A 21,754-nucleotide genomic window follows, 5' to 3' on the forward strand; every position below is an offset into this window, starting at 1 on the left:
GAAGCTCTTTGGAGGACGCTTGCCATTCTCCACTGGTTCCCCTTTGGTCAGTGCTCCCCATGTAACACCTCCGAATCTCCAGGGATTTCTCATGCCAGAGTTGGCAACACAGTCAAGCTCAACAGCAAAAGGTTATTTTGGCATCTGTTCATCCTGTAGATTTATATCTTTCCTCAAACTATAGGAAGTCACCATGAGCCCGAGCTTAAATTAGATGTGATATGGAACTATAAAATCCATCTTGGTGATCTCTCAGCTGAAATCATTTCTGATTTCAGATCCCTACTAGGAAAATATATAGCTTTAAACAGTGACAAACGAGGGCCCAGTTTCAGGAGAAACTCAGTAGCCAAGTATATGTTTTGCATGAAGATTTTCAGTTCCTGGCATATGCCACTGCCACATGCTAATGTGAATTGTAACTGTCAGCGCTGAGTTAAGGTTTGGAACCACATTCAGTCAAGACTTCTGGGCTGACCAAAAGGCTGTTGCTCCTCCTCCAGACTCTGACCCACAGTCTTAGCTGCTAGCTGTGGAGAACAGAGACCTGTTGGGGGTGGCTTCTTTTGAATGTGCTCATCAGGAGGAAGCTGGATGGGCCATTGCCCTGCGTTTAGCCTCTAGGGTCCAGGTGCAACAGCCTTGGTCTTGTCCTAGTAGCTGGGGGGGGGGGGTTTCCCTAGAGATTTGGGGACAGATGTGATGCTCTGGAATCCACCCTCCAAAGCAACCATTTTATCCAGGGGAACTGAAAGACTGTGATTCAGGGAAATTCTAGGACCACTTGGGCACGCAGTCTGTGTCAAGCATGAGATTTCAAAATAACCAGTCCTTGGATTTTGAAACAAAGTTAAGTTTATTGATAATCCATGTGGCTCACTCCAGCTGAAGATTGGAACTGATACTTTGTAGCACTAGAATACATGCTTTAAAATGGCACGTCAAAGGTTCTATAAACAATTCCACATTCACGTGTGAATTCACATGCTGGGTTCCTTATCTATATTGTGACTAGCACATCCTGGGTTCAGGCCTGGCTGGGCCTGGTAAGGTCTTATCTTCAAAGAGGACATTCCTGCATCTGTTAGTAAAAGCGAAAGAAGAAAGGTGGGGGCTGCTACTTTGATGTGCACAGATTTAATTCTGGGTTAGTAACAACTCTACAATCTGAATTGAATTCTATAATATAAAAGTAACAATTCTCAAATCTGGCTTCTACAATATAAAATGAGTATACAATGCTTGACAGTTTGTGGAGAAGCTTTTCTGCTCAGGTCTATTTGAAACAAATGGGAGCATGTAGGAAGCAAGTCAAAAACTATTTATTTATTTAGACTATTTCTATGCTAACCTGCTCAAAAACACAAGCAGCATAAAATGCAACACGCAAAATGCACTTTGGAAAATGAGTCAGCAGGGTTTGCATGTTAAAAGCAAGGAACTCGGTGTCGACTGACAGAAAAGATGTGGGCAGAGACCATTCAGGATTGCCAGGTATGGCATGGCCTGGCAACTAGCAGGAGACAGGAATAGGTAGATGGGGGAAGTGTTGACAATGGCATGACATCACTTCCAGAAAAACCCAGAAGTGATGTTACACTTTTCCACAAATCACTAGAAACTCTTTGATGGCAATTCCTAGAGAGGACAGACATCTCTTCTGGGTTTTCTCTCTATCAGGCCAACGGCCATTTTAAGAAAGATTTCTCCCATTGCCAGCTGAACGGCAGCAAGAAACAAGATGTGGGTAGGAGGGATCCTCAACCACGTTTAACTTTAAAAGGGGTAAATACACTGAGATGAGGAGGCATGTGAGGAGGAAACTGAAAGGAAAGGTACATACGGTCAAAACCCTTGGGGAAGCTTGGAGGCTATTTAAAACTATAATCCTAGAAGCTCAGATAAAATACATACCACAAGTTAGGAAAGGCACAAACAGGCATAAGAAAAGGCCTGCGTGGTTAACAAACAAAGTAATGGAAGCTGTAAAAGGTAAGAAGGACTCCTTTAAGCGGTGGAAAACCAGTCCAAGTGAGATTAGTAAAAGGGAACACAGGCTGTGGCAAATCAAATGCAAGACTGTGATCAGGCAGGCAAAAAGGGACTATGAGGAGCATATTGCAAAAAACATAAAGACCAACAATAAAACTTTCTTCAAATATATTAGAAGTAGGAAACCAGCCAGGGAGGCAGTGGGGCCCTTGGATGACCATGGGGTAAAAGGATTACTGAAGGAGGATAGGGAAATGGCTGAGAAGCTGAATGCATTTTTTGCCTCCGTCTTCACTGTGGAAGATGAGAACTTTTTGCCCGCCCCAGAACCACTAATTTTGGAAGGGGTATTGAAAGACCTGAGTCAGATTGAGGTGACAAAAGAGGAGGTCCTACAACTGATAGACAAATTAAAAACTAATAAGTCACCGGGTCCGGATGGCATACATCTGAGAGTTCTGAAAGAACTCAAAGTTGAACTTGTGGATCTTCTAACAAAAATCTGTAATCTTTCATTGAAATCTGCCTCTGTTCCTGAGGACTGGAAGGTAGCAAATGTCACCCCCATCTTTAAAAAAGGTTCCAGAGGAGACCCGGGATATTACAGGCCAGTCAGTCTGACTTCAATACCGGGAAAGTTGGTAGAAACCATTATCAAGGACAGAATGAGTAGGCACATTGATGAACACGGGTTATTGAGGAAGACTCAGCATGGGTTCTGCAAGGGAAGATCTTGCCTCACTAACCTGTTACATTTCTTTGAGGGGGTGAACAAACATGTGGACAAAGGAGACCCAATAGATGTTGTTTACCTTGACTTCCAAAAGCTTTTGATAAAGTTCCTCATCAAAGGCTCCTTAGAAAGCTTGAGAGTCATGGAGTAAAAGGACAGGTCCTCTTGTGGATCAAAAACTGGCTGAGTAATAGGAAGCAGAGAGTGAGTATAAATGGGCAGTCTCCGCAGTGGAGGACGGTAAGCAGTGGGGTGCCGCAGGGCTCGGTACTGGGTCCCATGCTCTTTAACTTGTTCATAAATGATTTAGAGTTGGGAGTGAGCAGTGAAGTGGCCAAGTTTGCGGATGACACTAAATTGTTCAGGGTGGTGAGAACCAGAGAGGATTGTGAGGATCTCCAAAGGGATCTGTTGAGGCTGGGTGAGTGGGTGTCAACGTGGCAGATGCGGTTCAATGTGGCCAAGTGCAAAGTAATGCACATTGGGGCCAAGAATCCCAGCTACAAATACAAGTTGATGGGGTGTGAACTGGCAGAGACTGACCAAGAGAGAGATCTTGGGGTCGTGGTAGATAACTCACTGAAAATGTCAAGACAGTGTGCGTTTGCAATAAAAAAGGCCAACGCCATGCTGGGAATTATTAGGAAGGGAATTGAAAACAAATCAGCCAGTATCATAATGCCCCTGTATAAATCGATGGTGCGGTCTCATTTGGAGTACTGTGTGCAGTTCTGGTCGCCGCACCTCAAAAAGGATATTATAGCATTGGAGAAAGTCCAGAGAAGGGCAACTAGAATGATTAAAGGGCTGGAGCACTTTCCCTATGAAGAAAGGTTGAAACGCTTGGGACTCTTTAGCTTGGAGAAACGTCGACTGCGGGGTGACATGATAGAGGTTTACAAGATAATGCATGGGATGGAGAAAGTAGAGAAAGAAGTACTTTTCTCCCTTTCTCACAGTACAAGAACTCGTGGGCATTCGATGAAATTGCTGAGCAGACAGGTTAAAATGGATAAAAGGAAGTACTTCTTCACCCAAAGGGTGATTAACATATGGAATTCACTGCCACAGGAGGTAGTGGCGGCCACAAGTATAGCCACCTTCAAGAGGGGTTTAGATAAAAATATGGAGAGGTCCATCAGTGGCTATTAGCCACTGTGTATATAACATTTGGAGAGGTATATGTGTATATAACATTTTTTGCCACTGTGTGACACAGAGTGTTGGACTTGATGGGCCGTTGGCCTGATCCAACATGGCTTCTCTTATGTTCTTATGTTCTCAGCCCTCCTAGGGGGCTGGCAACCTTAAAGCCAGTCTCAAAAATAACCCCAAAGGATTTTCCTGGCCATCTATCTCTGTGTGGCAAATGTCAGGCTACTCCAAAGAAATTTTTCACAAAATGTATGCCATGAAATACATGAGCAAGCAGAAATGCATCGAGAGAGACGAGGTTCAGAATGTCCTTCGAGAACTACGGATCGAGAACTTTTTAAATAAATAAAAAGTAATCCTGTGCTTTGAAAATAACTGCACTCCAAAGTGAAGGTAAGGAGCTGTGTTGTTATAGAAGTGGTGCTGTTTCAAATAAATGTACTTCTCTTTACTCAGATTTGGATTCAAGAATTATTTTTAAAGCATCTGGCAGCAGCAGAAGAAAGCTGGTGGCCTGTCTCTCTAATTGTTTTGGTTTAAATATGTCAGAGGCCAGAGAGATGACTCTGACTTTGGGGAGCCGAGTTGAAACTTCTTTCCCTTTGCCCTCTGGCAGGTGTGCATTGTTCAGAAGAGGGACACCAAGAAAATGTATGCCATGAAATACATGAGCAAGCAGAAATGCATCGAGAGAGACGAGGTTCAGAATGTCCTTCGAGAACTACGGATCATGCAGGGGCTGGAGCACCCTTTCCTTGTCAATCTCTGGTATGGAGAACCATCCGTAATGATGCCCTGTCCTCTCTCCCAGCCTGTGTGCATCAGGGACTGGGCATCTCTGAATGAGACAGAGGGGCCTGGTGGGGAAAGTTATTGTCTGAATGCTGCTCACAGTGATTTCCAAACCATCACAGAAATTGCCTGTGAAAGCACACAACATTCTTTTGTACAAATGAATGGTGAACCCTGTTTTTTTTTAAAAAAAAAAAAATAACCAACTGAATGCTCCATCCCCTCCCCAGTCATGAAAACTGCTAATAGGCTTTATGGCAGCTCCTTATTGGAGTGGGGGGTGGGAAGAGGATGATCTTCCTGTTTGCAGCCACAGGGTCTGTACCAACTCACTTTTATTTCTGACTTACTTCCCCCACACACACACACAAACACAATTCTCCAAAATTTCAAGCATAAAAAAAGACTGAGTAAAAATAGAGCTCCAAAGCTGCCATCCTACCCAGAAAGAGCCTGCATTCAGCATAAGCATCCTGCCAAGGAAACATTGTCTGAGTTCTCTGGAGTGTCTAAAATTGCAGACAATTTTTTTTTTCGAAGTGTTATTCTTTACGTCTAGCTTTCAATTGCCAATCTTACTCTGCTCACAAAGACACAGATAAACTATTCAATCCACTCCTTTTTCTTGGAGATCTGTCCATCATTGTTGAATTATGATGGATTACAATGTATTCTGTTCATCATAAGACTGTCAGGTTTTTGTCCTAACTATATTGTATGCTGCAACAGAGATTTCTAATAAATGCTAATCACCTAACTTTATCTAAACAAATAAAGAAGATTTATTCTTCTTTATCTAAATAAAGAAGATTTATTCTTGTCCATCATCTGCTCTCCCTCCCTCATATTTCCCCACAAGATTTCTGTTTTTCCAGATAAATCAGTTCTGTGTCTGCTATTCTCCTTTAGGCACCCATCCAATAGGCCACTATTTCCTTCCATTGAAACCCCTCCTACTTCTCCCACTCACTTCCTGTCTTCTTCTTTCCATTCATTTACCAACTCAGGGAGCTAGACCAAAGTGTCTCCTCCTAGACTCTTAGAATAGATTCCCCTGCAACAGTTCATTCTGTGACACCTTCCAGTCTGACAGCCACATTTCACAGAAACAGCATTCATCAAAATCACTGTTGCTGATCAAGGATGTTTATAAAGTTTTTTTCCCACTCTCTGCTTTGCATTGTCTTAAACACCCTGGCATGGGAGTTAGCAATCTATCCAAACATCCCTAAGTGTAATGTGCCAGCCTGGACTACTTCCTAATTTCTGTCATGAGCTTTTGTGTCAGGGAGACAGGGAAGCCTGGATTCAGAACCTTAAAATGGACCATTCTGGAACAGTCATGTACCATGCAGAAGTGGGCCTATTTTGTCTGAGCATATGGCAGTATTCTGCCAATGGGTGTAGCCAAGCAATACACCTAGTCTTTTGTAGAAAACCCATGGACTAAATTCATACCATTTAAACAAATAGCAAGCAATGGCTCATGAAAACTTCCACCCTGCCACACGTGTTAATTTTTCAGGTGCTCCTGGATTCTTGCTCCTTCCTACTGCTACAGACAGGCTGCCCATCTTGGTAGATCTCAATGAATATGCGGGTGATACACTCTTCAGATAACCTCTGAAGAGGCAAGAAATGTTTTGTAGCTTTGCTAGCAGAATCTGCATTAACCTCTGGGCATGTGTGCATCATGCTTCTGTCTTAATTATGTCCATTAATGAGCATGAGTTGTTTTCTTCCGAGGCAGGCAGTTCGCAGTTAATTTCTGCTCTCACAGTCTCTTGAGGGCCAGTGCTACAAACCAAGTAGGGCAATGTACAGGGCTCAGCTTCCACAACAACATAAAAACCTGCCCAATAAACTTATCAGTGTAACCGAATATAAATAATAAACAGCCCTGCTCCTGTTGGGCATTTGTGTGGAAGGCATCACCAGAGCTTGAATTATATGCTATAAACGCAGCCATTTGTAAGAGACTATTTCAGAGATTTTGCTATTTAAATAATGGATTTTGCAGTAGAGAGAAAGATTGATACTCTTTAAAGGCAGTTCTTTTGAATGTATCTCCACTTTCTGCACTACTTTCTTTGCAGCTGGGACTTCTATAGAAGAAGAAGAATTGCAGATTTATACTCCGCCCTTCTCTGAATCAGAGAGTCAGAGCGGCTTACAATCTCCTATATCTTCTCCCCCCACAACAGACACCCTGTGAAGTGGGTGGGGCTGAGAGGGCTCTCATAGCAGCTGCCCTTTCAAGGACAACCTCTGCCAGAGCTATGGCTGGCCCAAGGCCATTCCAGCAGGTGCAAGTGGAGGAATGGGGAATCAAACACGGTTCTCCCAGATAAGAGTCTGCACACTTAACCACTACACCAAACTGGCTCTTAACCACTACACCAAACTATAGCCAACAGGGTCTCACTTCCACAATTATTTCTCCAGGTATTCTTTTCAGGATGAAGAAGACATGTTCATGGTGGTGGACCTGTTGATGGGCGGAGATTTGCGCTATCATTTGCACCAGAATGTTCAGTTTAATGAAGCAGCAGTGAAGCTATATATCTGTGAGCTGACCTTGGCCCTTGACTATTTGCAGAGGTATCATATCATTCACCGGTAAGTGAACAGCCCTGAAGTAAATATATATATTGTGGCTGAGATCAAAGTAGTGATTTGTTTGGGATTTTGTCTGGAGAGGCTGGGACAAATAGATGATTTGTGTAAGGGTACCTTTCCTTTGTTTCCTCTATTAACAAATATAGGGATCTCTTTGAGTACTCTCCTGTTTTGTTGTTGGGTGCAAGCAGAGTGGGAGAAGGAAAAGAAAGTGCAACACACTTGCTTAGTTGAACAGGGACAGCAATGTCATCCTTCTATATTCCTGCTCTCAAATTCCGGCTATTTCCTCCTATTCTAAGTGCACTCCTCTGTGTCATGAGACATGACTCTCTAAGGAACAAAGTACATCTGCACACACAAAGAAACACACCATTGTATTGTAGGAGCCCATAAATCACAGTTATCATTGTGCAGTTCCAAATTTTCTTGTAGAACAGCTTCGCTATACTACATCCTTATTCCTGGTTGCTTCAAGCTTCCCAAGTCTCCAAAATGGTCACACGTCTTAGCAGCCACAGAATGGGTCCCTCCAGTCAGGCTTTTAGCTCAACAACCTGCCTCTCCTCAGTGGAAAGACAGGTAAGAATGAATCCCCTCTGTATTCCATCAGACACTTTCTCCTATGTTTCAAAAACCTCATTTCCCCTTAAAGTTCTCTTTCCAAAGATTAATATCTGGGGATCAAGTGCATAAATAAATAATAATATAATAATAATAATTTTATTTCTATCCCGCCCTCCCCGCCGAAGCAGGCTCAGGGCGGCTCACAACATAAAATGCACTGTACATCAGTTATACTTATAAAAACATAGTTAAAACAAATTATAAATTATTAAAATTAACATTTAACAATGTGGCGTTAAAACATTAGGTCTTCAATGGAATTCAGTGACTAAAAGCATTTTCAGCAGCATTTCCTAGCTTTGTCACTAGTTGAAGGCCATCCTGAAGAGGTGGGTCTTACAGGCCCTTCGGAATTGATCTAAGCATCGTAGGGCCCGCACCTCCTCAGGGAGTTGATTCCACAGTAGTGGAGCTGCAACAGAGAAGGCCCGATCCCGGGTGGCCTTCAATCTGGCCTCCCTTGGCCCAGGGACATTCAGCTGGTTTTTTCCAGCTGACCTCAGCGCTCTCTGGGGCTCATATGGGGAGAGACGGTCCCTCAGGTAGGTAGGTCCTCGGCCATATAGGGCTTTAAAGGTGATGACCAGTACTTTGTAGCGAACTCGGTATACCACTGGCAGCCAGTGCAGTCCGCGTAGCCCCGGCTGTATGTGCTCCCACCTTGGGAGCCCCAGCAACAGCCTAGCCGCCGCATTCTGCACCAGCTGCAGCCGCCGAGTTCGGCACAAGGGCAGCCCCATGTAGAGGGCGTTGCAGTAGTCCAGTCTCGAGGTGACCGTAGCATGGATCACCATTGCTAGGTCACGGCGCTCCAGGAAGGGGGCCAACTGCTTCGCCCGTCGAAGATGAAAGAACACAGACTTGGCAGCAGCCGCTATCTGTGCCTCCATTGATAATGAAGGCTCCAGAAGAACCCCCAGACTCTTGACCTTATGGGCTGCTTTCAGCAGCGCACCGTCAAAGACCGGCAAGGGGATTTCCCCTCCCAGGGCACCGCGACCCAAGCAAAGGACCTCTGTCTTCGTTGGATTCAACTTCAGCCCGCTCAGTCTGAGCCAACCTGCCATGGCATGCAGTGCTAGGTCCAGGTTTTCTGGGACGGAGCCAGGCCGGCCATCCATTAGTAGATAGAGCTGGGGGTCATCAGCATATTGATGGCACCCAAGCCCAAACCTCCAGGCAATCTGGGCAAGGGGGTGCATATAGATGTTAAACAGCATCGGGGAGAGAACTGCCCCTTGTGGCACCCCACACACTAGTGGATGCCTCCGGGACCGCTCTCCCCCAATGGCCACCCTTTGTCCCCGTCCATCAAGGAAGAAGGAAAGCCACTGTAAGGCCAATCCCCTAATCCCTGTGTCGGCGAGCCGGTGGGCCAGTAGCTGATGATCGACCGTATCAAATGCGGCCAACAGATCCAACAGTACCAGCACCGCCACACCGCCTCGATCCAGATGCCGTTGGAGGTCATCCACCAAGGCGACCAGCACTGTCTCCGTCCCATAACCCGGACGAAAGCCGGACTGGTGGGAGTCTAAGGCGGAAGTGTCATCCAAAAAACTCTGCAACTGTGACGCCACTGACCTCTCTATAACCTTACCTAAGAATGGTAGGTTCGAGACCGGTCGGTAGTTTGCCAGTTCGGCCGGATCTGCTGTACTCTTTTTTAGGAGAGGGCGGACCATGGCCTCTTTCAAAGATGTTGGAAATTGCCCTTCCAAGAGGGCAAATCATGCCAGCAACTGCACAGAGCTAAAAACTGAGTAACAAAATCTTGCAGATAGTGATGGCAATCTCCTCACAGCTTGAACAATAATTAAGTCACCAATTATGTGCAAATGCTCAAAACAACTGAGCTTTTAATTGAGAGTTCTAAATAGGCTTTATTTTTTGTGCATGCTAGCAAGCTATAATACGGGTTTTGGGAGACACAATTTGTTCCACAAGTAGCATCTTTAAAATAATTGGGACATTTAATTTGCATGTGTTTCTTCTTCCTAAAGGGCTCATTTGAGTCTTGAATGGGAGTAAGGATATTTCAAATGATACGGTTAATATTTGTATTGGTAGATCATGTTTGGTTGGTTTGATCAGAAAGAAATCTTTTTTTAAAAAACCACATCCATTAAACACTCACTTTTGTAAAGGTCACATTATTCTGATTCAAACCATGCCCCTAGAGAGTACTTGAATTTCTCCACCTTGGTTGCTGGACTCAGGATATTGCATTAAAATGACAGTTCCATTTTTAAAAAAATTCAAGTTAATTTTAGCAACCAAGACAGTTTCACTGAGATCCTATAAAATAATCAGCTTCTCAATGTGAACCAACTGGTCTTGACCACTTAGTTTGATGAGTACCAACCTTGCAGATGTAATAGCAGCAAAAAATATGCCTGTTTTTAATCACGGAGAAACAGTTTCAGGTCAAGAACAAGTACCTCATAATAAGTAGCATATTATGAGCCCCTTCTATTTAAATTTCAGAAGCATCACTACCTGGCAAATTTCTGACAGGGCAGAGAGATAAGAGGGAGGAGGCAAAGGGGCCTTTTCCTATCCTCTTGCAGGTGTTCTTCATGGATGAAGGGGGGGGGGAGGATCAAATGGATGCCTTCAACTCATACACATGTTTTCACTTCAGACCAGGGATATTGCACAGCTGTGACTGGAATCTTGTGATCTTTTTAATGCTTATCTAGCACTGAAATAAACATAGCAGAAAACAACATTTGCAGGTGATATTCTTTCCATTTTGCTAAAGTAGGTGCTCAGGTGAGAAATGTATTCTTAGCTCTTGCTCCCGAGTAGCCTATTACAGAGTTCACAGAAGACTGCTCTATTTTAAGACCCTGGCTGTATTCAGACAACAGCCTTAATGTGATCTGGCCCCACCTCTAATTAATCTAGGGTTTTTTTGTAACAGAGAGTTTTGATCAGATATCTCACCATAACCCCCTTCAGCTCATATTTACTCCATAGTTGATAGATCAGATTACTGCTGGAAAGCAACTGAGGAGTGAGGAATCAGGCAGCACTTGTTCATCGTTTGTTTCCTGAGCATGTGCATAAGTGCTTATGGAAAGCAGTGCTTCAACCTCCTGGCAGGATGCCAGTGTCAAAATCGACTAATAACGACTTAAGACTGGGGGATCATGGCCTAAGCAATAGGCCCTGTTAAAATCTTAATGGATCCACTGCTACTAATGTTCTACCTTAGTTGCTCCCCTTCCCCCCTTTTCTTATTTTGATTTGTAACTGGGGTGAAGGAACTAGCCGGCACCTTCTCAGGGCCTGAGGTGGCATAACAATTCAAGAGCATTTGCTAGCTATTGTCTGAGGAAGTATCTAGTAGTTGTTTGTGAATGTTTCCCCCCGTAGGAATGTTTTAAAGTGTACCTTAAAACCCATGTATCACTGTATTGGTTTCATTCTTAGCAAGCTAGAGGCTTGCGCCAGAGTACTGGTTATCAATAAATGGGAACTTAGTATCAACTTTGACTCATTCTTGAATCCGTCGACTTGACATTTTGCTAAGAATCCACTTTGACGCTTAACCACCCTGGCCACCGTAGCAAATGGCTGAAAAGATACCAGAAGGTGGTGAGCTTCCCAATACTGAAGAAGGGCCATCTATTCCCTGGCACGTTTTGGATGCCCGGAGAGTAGCAGCATCTCCTCCACAGTTCCAGCAGCTGCTTGTCACACTGAAGCAGTGGCAGCCCCAGACCTCCACTAGTACAATGGATGAGGCCCCGGCGAGACGCGAAGCCATCCTAACCCGGCACATGCGGAGGATGTGGATGGCAAACACTGAAGGGCCCAATCCAGGAGCTGGAGGAGATCAATGCCATGGTGGTGGTCCTGCTACATGAAGAGGGCATGGAGCCAGACGAGGGAGAGCTAGGCGCAGCAGCGCCCAAGGACGAGGAGGACGAAACAGCCAGGGAGTTTCGAGCCATGGTCCGCAACAAAGTGGAGAGCGTGGTCAAGGGCCTGAAGGTGGAGATGTAGGCCATGACCAACCGCATGGCGGGAAAGATCACCCGGGAGATCTCTCGCTCTCTAGGGCTGCCTGGGCCTAGAAGGGCGACTCAACCCCCCTTGATCCGGCAGCAACCAGCACCCGCGATCCCCATGCCAGCGGCCCCAGCCATGGCGCCAACGCCTCCCGCAGCGCCCTGGCAGGGGCTCCCCCTCTGGCACCTCGAGATGGAGGGAGAGGAAGGGAGCTCGATGCTACCTTTGATGGGGACCCCGATGAAGTAGAATACTTCACAATCCAGGCGAACAGCTACATGCATTATTGGGGGAACACCTTCCCAGATGAGTTCAGCCGAGTGGATTACCTGGGGTCGAAGCTGAAAGGGGCGGCTAAAAGATGGTACGTGAGTCTGTACGAAGCCATGAGCCCAGAACTGGACTATGTGGCAATGTTCCTACAGGCTCTGTTGGCCCAGTACGAAGACTCCCTCCAGGAGACCCGAGCTTTGGCGGCCCTGCACGACATACAACAGGGGCAGAAGTCAGTCTGAGAGTATGCTGCAGACTTTCGAGCCAACACAGCGAAGATGCGAGGGTGGAGTGAGCTGATGAAGATCGAGCACTTCACCCAGGGGCTGAATGCGGGCATATTGGATCGGGCCCTCACCCAAGCCTGACCTACCACGTTGGTAGGTTGGATCCAGTTAGCGGGTGAGATTGAGACCAATATGAAGCACATCTCCGTGCAACACCAGCAACAGAGCAGGAGAGGGGGATGGGACCCAAAGGCAGCCCCGAAAGCAGAGGTGAAGAAACCGGCAGGGAATTCCAGTGGGGGCAAGCCCACCAGGCCCCGAAAGTGTTTTCAGTGTGGAGACCCGGGGCACTTAGCAAGCGGCTGCCCGAACCCGCCGCGAGCACCACCAAGTGCCCCGAAGCAGAGCACCCCTGTGCCGAAGAAGGCCCCCAGCCGCCCTAAGGAAGCGGCGAAAGGCAGCAGGGCGACCATCGAGGAGGCAGAAGAGGACCCGCTCCTGAGCGATGAGCGAAGCAGAGCTGGGCTGGATGGAAGAGCCGTCGGGAAACGAGAACGAACTGCTCTGAAGGGTGCCCACCAGCAGGTCGCAGAGGAGCCGGCACCAGTGAGGGTGAGAGTGACTGGATCACTATACTTTGTACCAGTGAGACTGTTGAACCCCAAGCTCAAAAGATGCATGCAAGTGAGGGCTTTAATTGACTCGGGGTGCAACCGGGAATTAATAATGCCCCAAATAGTAGAGGCCTTAGGCCTGGCTACCACCCCTCTCCCCCGCCCCCTACGATTTGAGCAGATGGATGGGTCAGTGATGAGGGGGGAGCCTTGTGGTTCAAAGACTCAATTTCTGCCGATGGGGATCGAGGAACATTGGGAGCAGGAGGCTTTCGTAATCGCCCCCTCCTGTTCTTACCCAGTAGTGTTGGGGGTGGGGTGGCTGGCCAGGCACGAACCGGATATTCGGTGAGGGAGGCAAACCATAAGGTTCATAGACCCACTATGCAAAGATCACCTATGGAAGTCAGAGTGGGGGCCTAGCCCTCCGCCCTCCACTGAGAGGGTATGCATGACACTGGAAGAAGTTCCAAAAGTCCCCTGGGCATACCGGGACTTGATGGGGGTGTTCAGCAAGCAGGGCGCCAACAAGCTGCCGCCCCATAGGGACACAGACTGTGCTATCGAGTTAATACTGGGGGAATCGCTCCCAAAAGCCAAACTGTACCAAATGGGATGGGCGGAGAAGGCGGAGCTGCGCAAATTTCTGGACAAGAACTTAAAACAGGGGTTTATTAGGCCGGCCACGGCCCCCCACGCAGCTCCGGTCTTGTTCCGGAAAAAGGACAACTTGCTTAGACTTTGCACAGATTTTCGCGGGATAAACGCGATTTCAACCTCCAACGCCTACCCCATCCCCCTCATTAAGGACATTGAGTACTGTGTCAGAGGGGAAAATTTTTACAAAGTTGGATTTGAGAGATGCATGGTTCCAGGTGCGCATTAAGGAGGGGGATGAGTGGAAAACGGCGTTCAACACACCACTGGGGCAGTTCGAATACCTGGTGATGCCCTTTGGACTGCAAAGGGCCCCCGGAGTGTTCATGAGTTTTATAAACAATGTGTTAAGAAAGTTTTTGTTTAAGGGGGTGGTGGTGTACCTGGATGACATCATTATTTACTCACAAGACGAACTATCCCATGTGAAATTAGTGCGGGAGGTGTTAAGCACCCTGTTGAAACATAAATTGTATGCTAAGCTGTCCAAATGCGAATTTCACAAAACAGAGCTGGATTACTTGGGTTTCCGAGTGTCCGCTAGGGGACTGGCAATGGACCCGGCAAAAGTGCAAGCAGTATTAGATTGGGCTCAGCCAAGGACACGTAGACAACTCCAATCGTTCCTCAGGTTTGCAAATTTCTATAGGATGTTCATACCGGGGTTCGCACAAATCATGCTCCCCTTAACTGAGTTGTTAAAGATGAAGGGGAAGGGCCCGGAAGCCAAGTGACCGGGAGCCCGGTTAAATTGGACATCAAACTGCCAGTCGGCGTTTGATAAATTGAAGCAGCTGTTCACAAGTGAGCCGGTCCTGAGCCACCCCAATGAGCTCAAACCCTTCGTCATGCAATGCAATGCCTCCGATGTAACCGTCGGGGCCATTCTCATGCAGGATGAGGAAGGGAAACTGAGGCCGTGTGCTTACATCTCAAAAAAGTTCGCGGCAGAACAAAGAAATTGGTCAGTGTGGGACAAGGAGGTGTTTGCAGTAATGTTTGCCCTAAAAACATGGTGGTCTTGGTTAAAGGGGGCGAAAGTGCCGTTCGAAATATGGACCGACCACAAAAAACTCGAGGCCCTCACAGGGAAAAGGAAATTGAGCGAAAAACAAATCAGGTGGGCCGGTTTCTTCTCTAAATTCGATTTTGTGCTAATGCACATCCCCGGCACGAAGAACTTTCTAGCAGACACGCTGTCTCGCTTGCCCCAGCACAACAGTCAAAGGGAGGAGATAGTGGACTCTTTAGTTCTGCCCACCCAAGTGGCCGCCGTTGTAACTACATGGTCGCAAAAGAAGCGGCAACTACAGGGGTAGGGAATGGAAAAAATGGCAGCAGAGAATGAAAAGGAGGGGGACAAACGGCCAGGGGAAATCCAAAAATGAGAGGATGGGCTGTGGTACAAAGGAGAAAAACTATACATTCCTAAAACCATGAGATTAGAAGTATTACAGTTCTGTCACTCCAACAAACTGGCTGGGCATTTTGGGTACATCAAACATTACATCTGGTCAACAGGCAGTTTTGGTGGCCCTCCATGAAAAAGGATGTATCTGAATTTGTGTCTACCTGCCCTATTTGCATAATGGCTAAAAGAAGGGGAGGGAAACCCCCTGGGCTACTCAAACCGCTGGAGACCGCCTCTAGACCCTGGTCGATAGTCTCTATGGACTTTATTGTAGAACTACCGCCCTCTCATGGGAAGACAGTAATATTGGTGGTAGTAGATACTTTTTCCAAGCAAGCCCACTTTATTCCCTGTGCCCAACTCCCCACCGCAAAGAAGCTGGCTTATTTGTTCTTCAACCATGTAGCCAAGCTACACTCAATCCCCGACAAGGTGATTAGTGACCGCAGCCTGCAATTCGTTGCCAACTTCTGGCGGGAGTTCTGTAGACTGATGGGCATGGAGCAGGGGTTGAGTTCCGCCTACCACCCACAGACAGACGGACAGACTGAGCATGTGAACGGGCTTCTAGAGCAGTACTTAAAGTGCTATATAAACCATCAATAATCCAACTGGGTGGATCTATTGCCCTTTGCAGAGTACTGCTATAACAACAGTGTCCACAGCTCCACCAAAGCCTCCCCCTTTCAGACCATGAGTGGGTATGAGGGAAAGCCCCTCCCGCTACTACCAGGGGGGGAAGTAAAGAAAGAGGGGAGCCCTTTTGATCAGTGGTGGTGCACACTGACGAAGAGTTGGAAGGAAATACAGGAGAACCTGGAAGTAGCCAAAGAAGCTTACAAAAAGCAATATGACAAAAGCCATGTCCCTGCCTGGGATTTCAAAGTAGGAGACTCAGTGTTTGTATCTACAAAAAACCTTCCCCTCACTCAACCATCCAAAAAGTTGGCTTACAAATACCTGGATCCTTTTAAAATCAAGAGGGTGATAAATAAAGTTACAGTAGAACTGGAGTTGCCAAAGATGTTTAGTAAAGTGCACCCTGTCTTTCATTGCAGTCTTCTTCGGAAAGACCCTGGTTGTTGCCCTTGGCATCCTCGGCCGGAAGCACCCCAACCTATCCAGATAGGGAGCCAGAGTCACCATGAGATCCAGGAAATCTTGGACTCAAAGCTTAAACATGGGAAGCTGTATTATCTAATTTCCCTCCTAGTGAAAATGAGTGGATAGCAGAGAAAGATGTGCCAGCCCCTGACCTGATCAAGAAATTTCTATCTAAACACCCTCAGAGGCCGAGAGGGTCAGCTTAAGGGGGGCAGTATGTCAAGATCGACTAATAACGACTTAAGACTGGGGGATCATGGCCTAAGCAATAGGCCCTGTTAAAATCTTAATGGATCCACTTAGTTGCTCCCCTTCCCCCCTTTTCTTATTTTGATTTGTAACTGGGGTGAAGGAACTAGCCGGCGCCTTCTCAGGGCCTGAGGTGGGAGGAAGCCTTGCATAACAATTCAAGAGCATTTGCTAGCTATCGTCTGAGGAAGTATCTAGTTGTTGTGTGTGAATGTTTCCTCCTGTAAACCCCCCCCCCCCTGTAGGAATGTTTTGAAGTGTACCTTAAAACCCATGTATCACTGTATTGGTTTCATTCTTAGCAAGCTAGAGGCTTGCGCCAGAGTACCAGTTATCAATAAATGGGAACTTAGTATCAGCTTTGACTCATTCTTGAATCCATCGACTTGACAGCCAGTGGCTGGTGGTCAGTGGGATTGCTGGAGAAGGCTGCTGGGATATGTAGTTCAGCATGGGGAGAATGTTTTTGAAACTGTGCCTTGGAGGTTTTCTTAAAGCAAATACAGTTTTGAAAAGCTCCCATAAGAGAGAGAGAGAGATGTCTGTAAATTGTAAATAATAAATGCACAAGCAGTGATTGATGACCAAGGGCAGTTATAGCTTATGTGCATGTCCCTACCTGATCAAAAGGGAGGGGGGAATGGAAAGGAATGTCCACACTTCCCAACCGACTTCAGTTCACAATAGGGGAGTTCAGACATCCAGAAACACAGGTTGAAAGCACTCACATCCATAAGGGCCTGACTTTTATTGGTGCCCAATAACTTCGCTTTGAAGGTGGGTCAGAACCAGGTGTCAATGACTGGGGAACAAGGGGCAGATGTCACTATCTATTCATGCACTTTAAACCTGGAGGGGAACAGCCATGACTTCAGATCAAAGTGCTCCTCTGATCACAGCCCTTGTGACGGACTCTTTTTAAAAGGACACTTAGGACTCTTTTTCTAAGGGCGTTTTCGCACTTACCTTAAGCCGGAGCGACGTCCCTCTTCACCGCGCAGCGTCTGCAGGGTTTTCGCACTAATTGCTGCGGAGCACCTGGAAGAGCCGCAAAGTCCCACAGCTTTTGCGGCGCAAATGTAAACCGGTTTTTGGCGGTTTACATTTGCGCCGCAAAATAATAATAATAATAATAATAAATTTTATTTCTATCCCGCCCTCCCCACCTCGGCAGGCTCAGGGCGGTTAACAACATTTCATAAAAACATATAATGGTTAAAACTTTTACATTTAACAATATAAAACAGTAACATTAACTTAATAACATTAAAACAATCCAGTAAGTGCAGTTATTCAGCGGTGTGGTCTTAACCGCATTGGCGGGTGCTTAATTGCCGATCTTCTTAACAGTCCAGGTATGCAAGTTTAAAAAGGGCGGTCTCGCAGGCCCTGCGGAACTGGTCAAGGTTCCGCAGGGCCCGCACCTCCTCGGGGAGTCGGTTCCATAGGGTAGGGGCCGCGACTGAAAATGCCCGTACCCTAGTATTCTGATATTTAGTCTCCCTCGGCCCGGGGATGGTCATTAGATTTTTCCCAACTGATCTCAGTGCCCTCTGGGGTTCATACGGGGAGAGACGGTCCCTCAGGTAGGTAGGTCCTCGGCCATATAAGGCTTTAAAGGTAATGACCAACACTTTGTACTGGACCCGGTATATGATCGGCAGCCAGTGCAGTTCACGTAGCCTCGGCTGTATATGTTCCCGTTTTGGGAGTCCCAACAACAGCCTGGCCGCCGCATTCTGCACTAACTGCAGTCTTCGAGTCCGGCACAAAGGTAGCCCCAAGTAGAGGGCATTACAGTAGTCCAATCTTGAGGTGACCGTTGCATGGATCACTGTTGCGAGGTCCCGGCGCTCAAGGAAAGGGGCCAACTGCCTTGCCCGCTTCAGATGGAAGAATGCTGACTTGGCAGTGGCTGCTATCTGGGCCTCCATCGATAGTGAAGGCTCCAGTAAAACACCCAGGCTCTTTACCTGGCGCGCTGCTTTCAATGGCGCGCCATCGAAGACCGGGAGAGCTATTTCCCTTCCCAGAGCGCCGCGACCCACGCAAAGGACCTCTGTCTTTGCTGGGTTCAGCTTCAGCCCACTCAGCCTGAGCCATGTCTCAACAGCCTGTAAGGCCCGGTCGAGATTCCCTGGTGCGGGGTCGGGCCAGCCGTCCATTAGTAGATAGAGCTGGGTGTCATCCGCATATTGATGGCAACCCAGCCCAAACCGCCGGGCAATCTGGGCGAGGGGGCGCATATAGATGTTGAACAACATCGGGGAGAGCACTGCTCCCTGGGGCACCCCACAGTCCAGTGTGCGCCTCCGGGACTGTTCACTCCCGATAGCCACCCTCTGTCCCCGACCTAGGAGAAAGGAGGAAAGCCATTGCAAGGCCGACCCCTCAACCCCAATGTCGGCGAGGCGGCGCGTCAGTAGCTGATGGTCGACTGTATCGAATGCAGCCGACAAATCTAATAGCATCAGCACCGCAACGCCGCCTCGATCCAGTTGCCGTTGGATGTCATCTACCAAGGCGACCAAAACCGTCTCCGTCCCATGGCCCGGCCGGAAACCAGACTGACATGGGTCTAAGACAGAAGCGTCATCCAGAAACCTCTGAAGCTGCGACGCCACGGCCCTCTCAATAATTTTACCTAAAAACGGTAAGTTAGACACCGGCCGGTAGTTCGCCAATTCGGCCGGGTCTGCTGTAGCTTTTTTCAAGAGAGGGCGGACCAAAGCCTCTTTCAGAGGTGTTGGAAACTGCCCCTCTGAGAGGGACCTGTTTATGATGTCCCGTAAAGGACAACTAAGCTCCCCCTGGCAAGATTTAATCAGCCAAGAGGGGCAAGGGTCCAGATCGCATGTTGTCGGGCGAGCAGCAGAAAGGATTCTGTCGACTTCCTCCAGGCTAAGCGAGTCGAAGTGGTCCAGCACTAAACCCGAAGACAGGCACGGTGCCTCAATTTCACTCACTGTATCCAAAGTGGTAGGCAGGTCTTGGCGGAGCAACGAGATTTTATCTGCAAAGTATTTCGCAAATGCCTCACAGCCTATTTCTAATTCCCTAACGTTTGGTTTGCCTTGTGGCAGCGTTATAAGATCCCCAATTACTCTAAATAATTGTGCTGGGCGCGAATTTGCAGATGCAATCTTGGTTGCAAAGTAATCTTTCTTTGCAGCCTTGACTGCCATCTCGTAAGACTTCATAAACGTTCTGTAGGATGTTCTCGTTGCTTCGTCCCGAGTATGCCTCCATTGCCTCTCTAGTCGTCTGAGCCCTTGTTTCAGCCGGCGCAGCTCCAAGGTATACCATGGCGCCAGCTTCGTACGAGGGCGTAGAGGACGCTGAGGTGCAATTTCGTCGATAGCCCTGGACAGCTGGTCCTGCCAGATCTCCACCAGGTCATCGAGGGAATTGCCAGTGGGCCAGGGATCCCTCAGGGCTGTTTGGAACCGTTCCGGGTCCATCAAGCCCCGAGGGCGAGCCAAAATAGGCTCTCCGCCCATACAGGGTTGGGGCAGCGCCCCCATACGGGCCTTAAGGGCCAGGTGATCCGACCATGGTACCGCTTCTACGGCGATATCGTTCACCAGAATCCCAGATGCAAAGATCAGGTCTAATGTGTGCCCGGCCTGGTGTGTGGGAGTCGTGACAAATTGAGAGAGTCCCAGTGTCGCCATGGTCGACACTAGGTCCATCGCCTGAGTGGAGGCCGTGTCGTCGGCATGGACATTGAAGTCGCCCAAGACCATAAACCTCGGGTACTCCAACGCCCAGCCCGCCACTGCCTCCAATAGTGATGGTAAGGCGTTAGCTGGTGCGTTGGGCGGACGGTACACCAGCCAGACCGCCAACCCCTCTCCAACATCCCACATCAGACCGGCGCATTCAACCCCATCGATCTTTGGGTCCGGGAGGGCCCGAAAGGAGTAATCCTCCCGTATGAGTAACGCTACGCCTCCCCCCCCCGCCCGCTGGTCCGTGATTGGTGAAAGACCGAGTATCCCGGGGGGGACATCTGGGAGAGAGCTACTGTCTCCCCGTCCCTCACCCAGGTCTCGGTCACGCAAGCCAGGTCCATATTCTGCCATAGCAGAAACTCCCTAAGAGTCGCGGTCTTATTGTTTATGGACCTGGCATTACATAACACCAATGACAGAGGCGGGCATTTCCTCTTGGTCCCACTACCTGCCACCGTTGGGATGGGAAGTAGACTGGAAGGTGGCCGAGCACTGTTTTGTCTCTGTCTCCTTCCATTATATTTCTGTCTATTCCCACCGTCATATCTTCCCCTCCCCAGGAGCACTGGAATCCCTTGGCCGAGCATCTGTAGCAGCCCAAGATAAAATCACCGGCGTCACTTCCCCGATTTGTCTCCACCTGCAGTTTCAGTTACCCTCCTCACTAGCCCCTCCGATTCCCGGCTAATAACCCACTACTTGAATCTTAAATTAATTAATTTAATTAGCCCTCCCAATCCACCTTACAGTCAATTAGTTTAAATTTTTATAAGTTCATTGGTTCCTAAACTTATTAATAAAAATCCCTCCCATCCCGTCCTAATTAATAAGTTAAGGGAAAAAAAAAATTTTTTATATAAAGATATTAATTTGGTCACTAATTGATTGATGAATTAATCAATAATTAATTAACAGTAATAATATTTGGTTCTATTAGTGGGCTAGCTTTCGTTCATCTGTGGGGTGTGAGTCCAGATAGTCTGTTGGGGGCTTATTGCACACTGCCCATGAATGTTCTTCATTGGTAACATTTACAGAATTAGTCCCGACGATGCAGCAGGTGCTGATGGTATCAAGATGTTAGAATAGTCCCACTGGTATTAAGGTGCAGGTGCCAGTGATATCACGATGTTAGCGTAGTCCCACTGATGTTGGAATGTAAGTGCAGGTGGTAGTCGCCTCGGGTTTGGTTCAACTGCTCGGACGTCTATAGCCTGGCAACCCTGGGGGGGGGGGGGAGGTGGGTGGGAGGGGAGGCAAGGATCTTCTTATGAGCTCTTGGTTAGTCCAGCCGTCGCCTCAGGTCTTCTCTAGCTCAGCGCACAACCTGGGCTCCCCTGAGCCCCGCGGGACTTTGCGACTCTTCCAGGTGCTCCGCAGCAATTAGTGCGAAAACTGTGCAGATGCTGCGCGGTGAAGAGGGACGTCGCTCCGGCTTAAGGTAAGTGCGAAAACGCCCTTTATGTAATTGCTGATAACCACAGAAAAGTAAGAACAGAATGAGTTGCCCTGCCAATGAGTTGCCTTGGAAGGCCAACAAATAGGCC

At 47.7% G+C, this 21,754-nt stretch overlaps 1 protein-coding gene across 1 annotated transcript in view; it reads left to right on the plus strand.

Moving 5' to 3' along the window:
• Positions 1 to 21,754, plus strand: part of STK32B (serine/threonine kinase 32B) — a 53,667-nt gene that overhangs the window by 449 nt on the left and 31,464 nt on the right. Inside the window, exons 2-3 of the mRNA XM_060247285.1 lie at positions 4,497 to 4,648; positions 7,118 to 7,291. Of these exons, the coding sequence (XP_060103268.1) occupies positions 4,530 to 4,648; positions 7,118 to 7,291 (293 nt within the window). The 5' untranslated portion in view covers positions 4,497 to 4,529. The remainder of the gene's footprint in view (positions 1 to 4,496; positions 4,649 to 7,117; positions 7,292 to 21,754) is intronic.

The sequence above is a fragment of the Heteronotia binoei genome, chromosome 9 (assembly GCF_032191835.1).
Source record: "Heteronotia binoei isolate CCM8104 ecotype False Entrance Well chromosome 9, APGP_CSIRO_Hbin_v1, whole genome shotgun sequence".
NCBI lineage: Eukaryota > Metazoa > Chordata > Lepidosauria > Squamata > Gekkonidae > Heteronotia > Heteronotia binoei.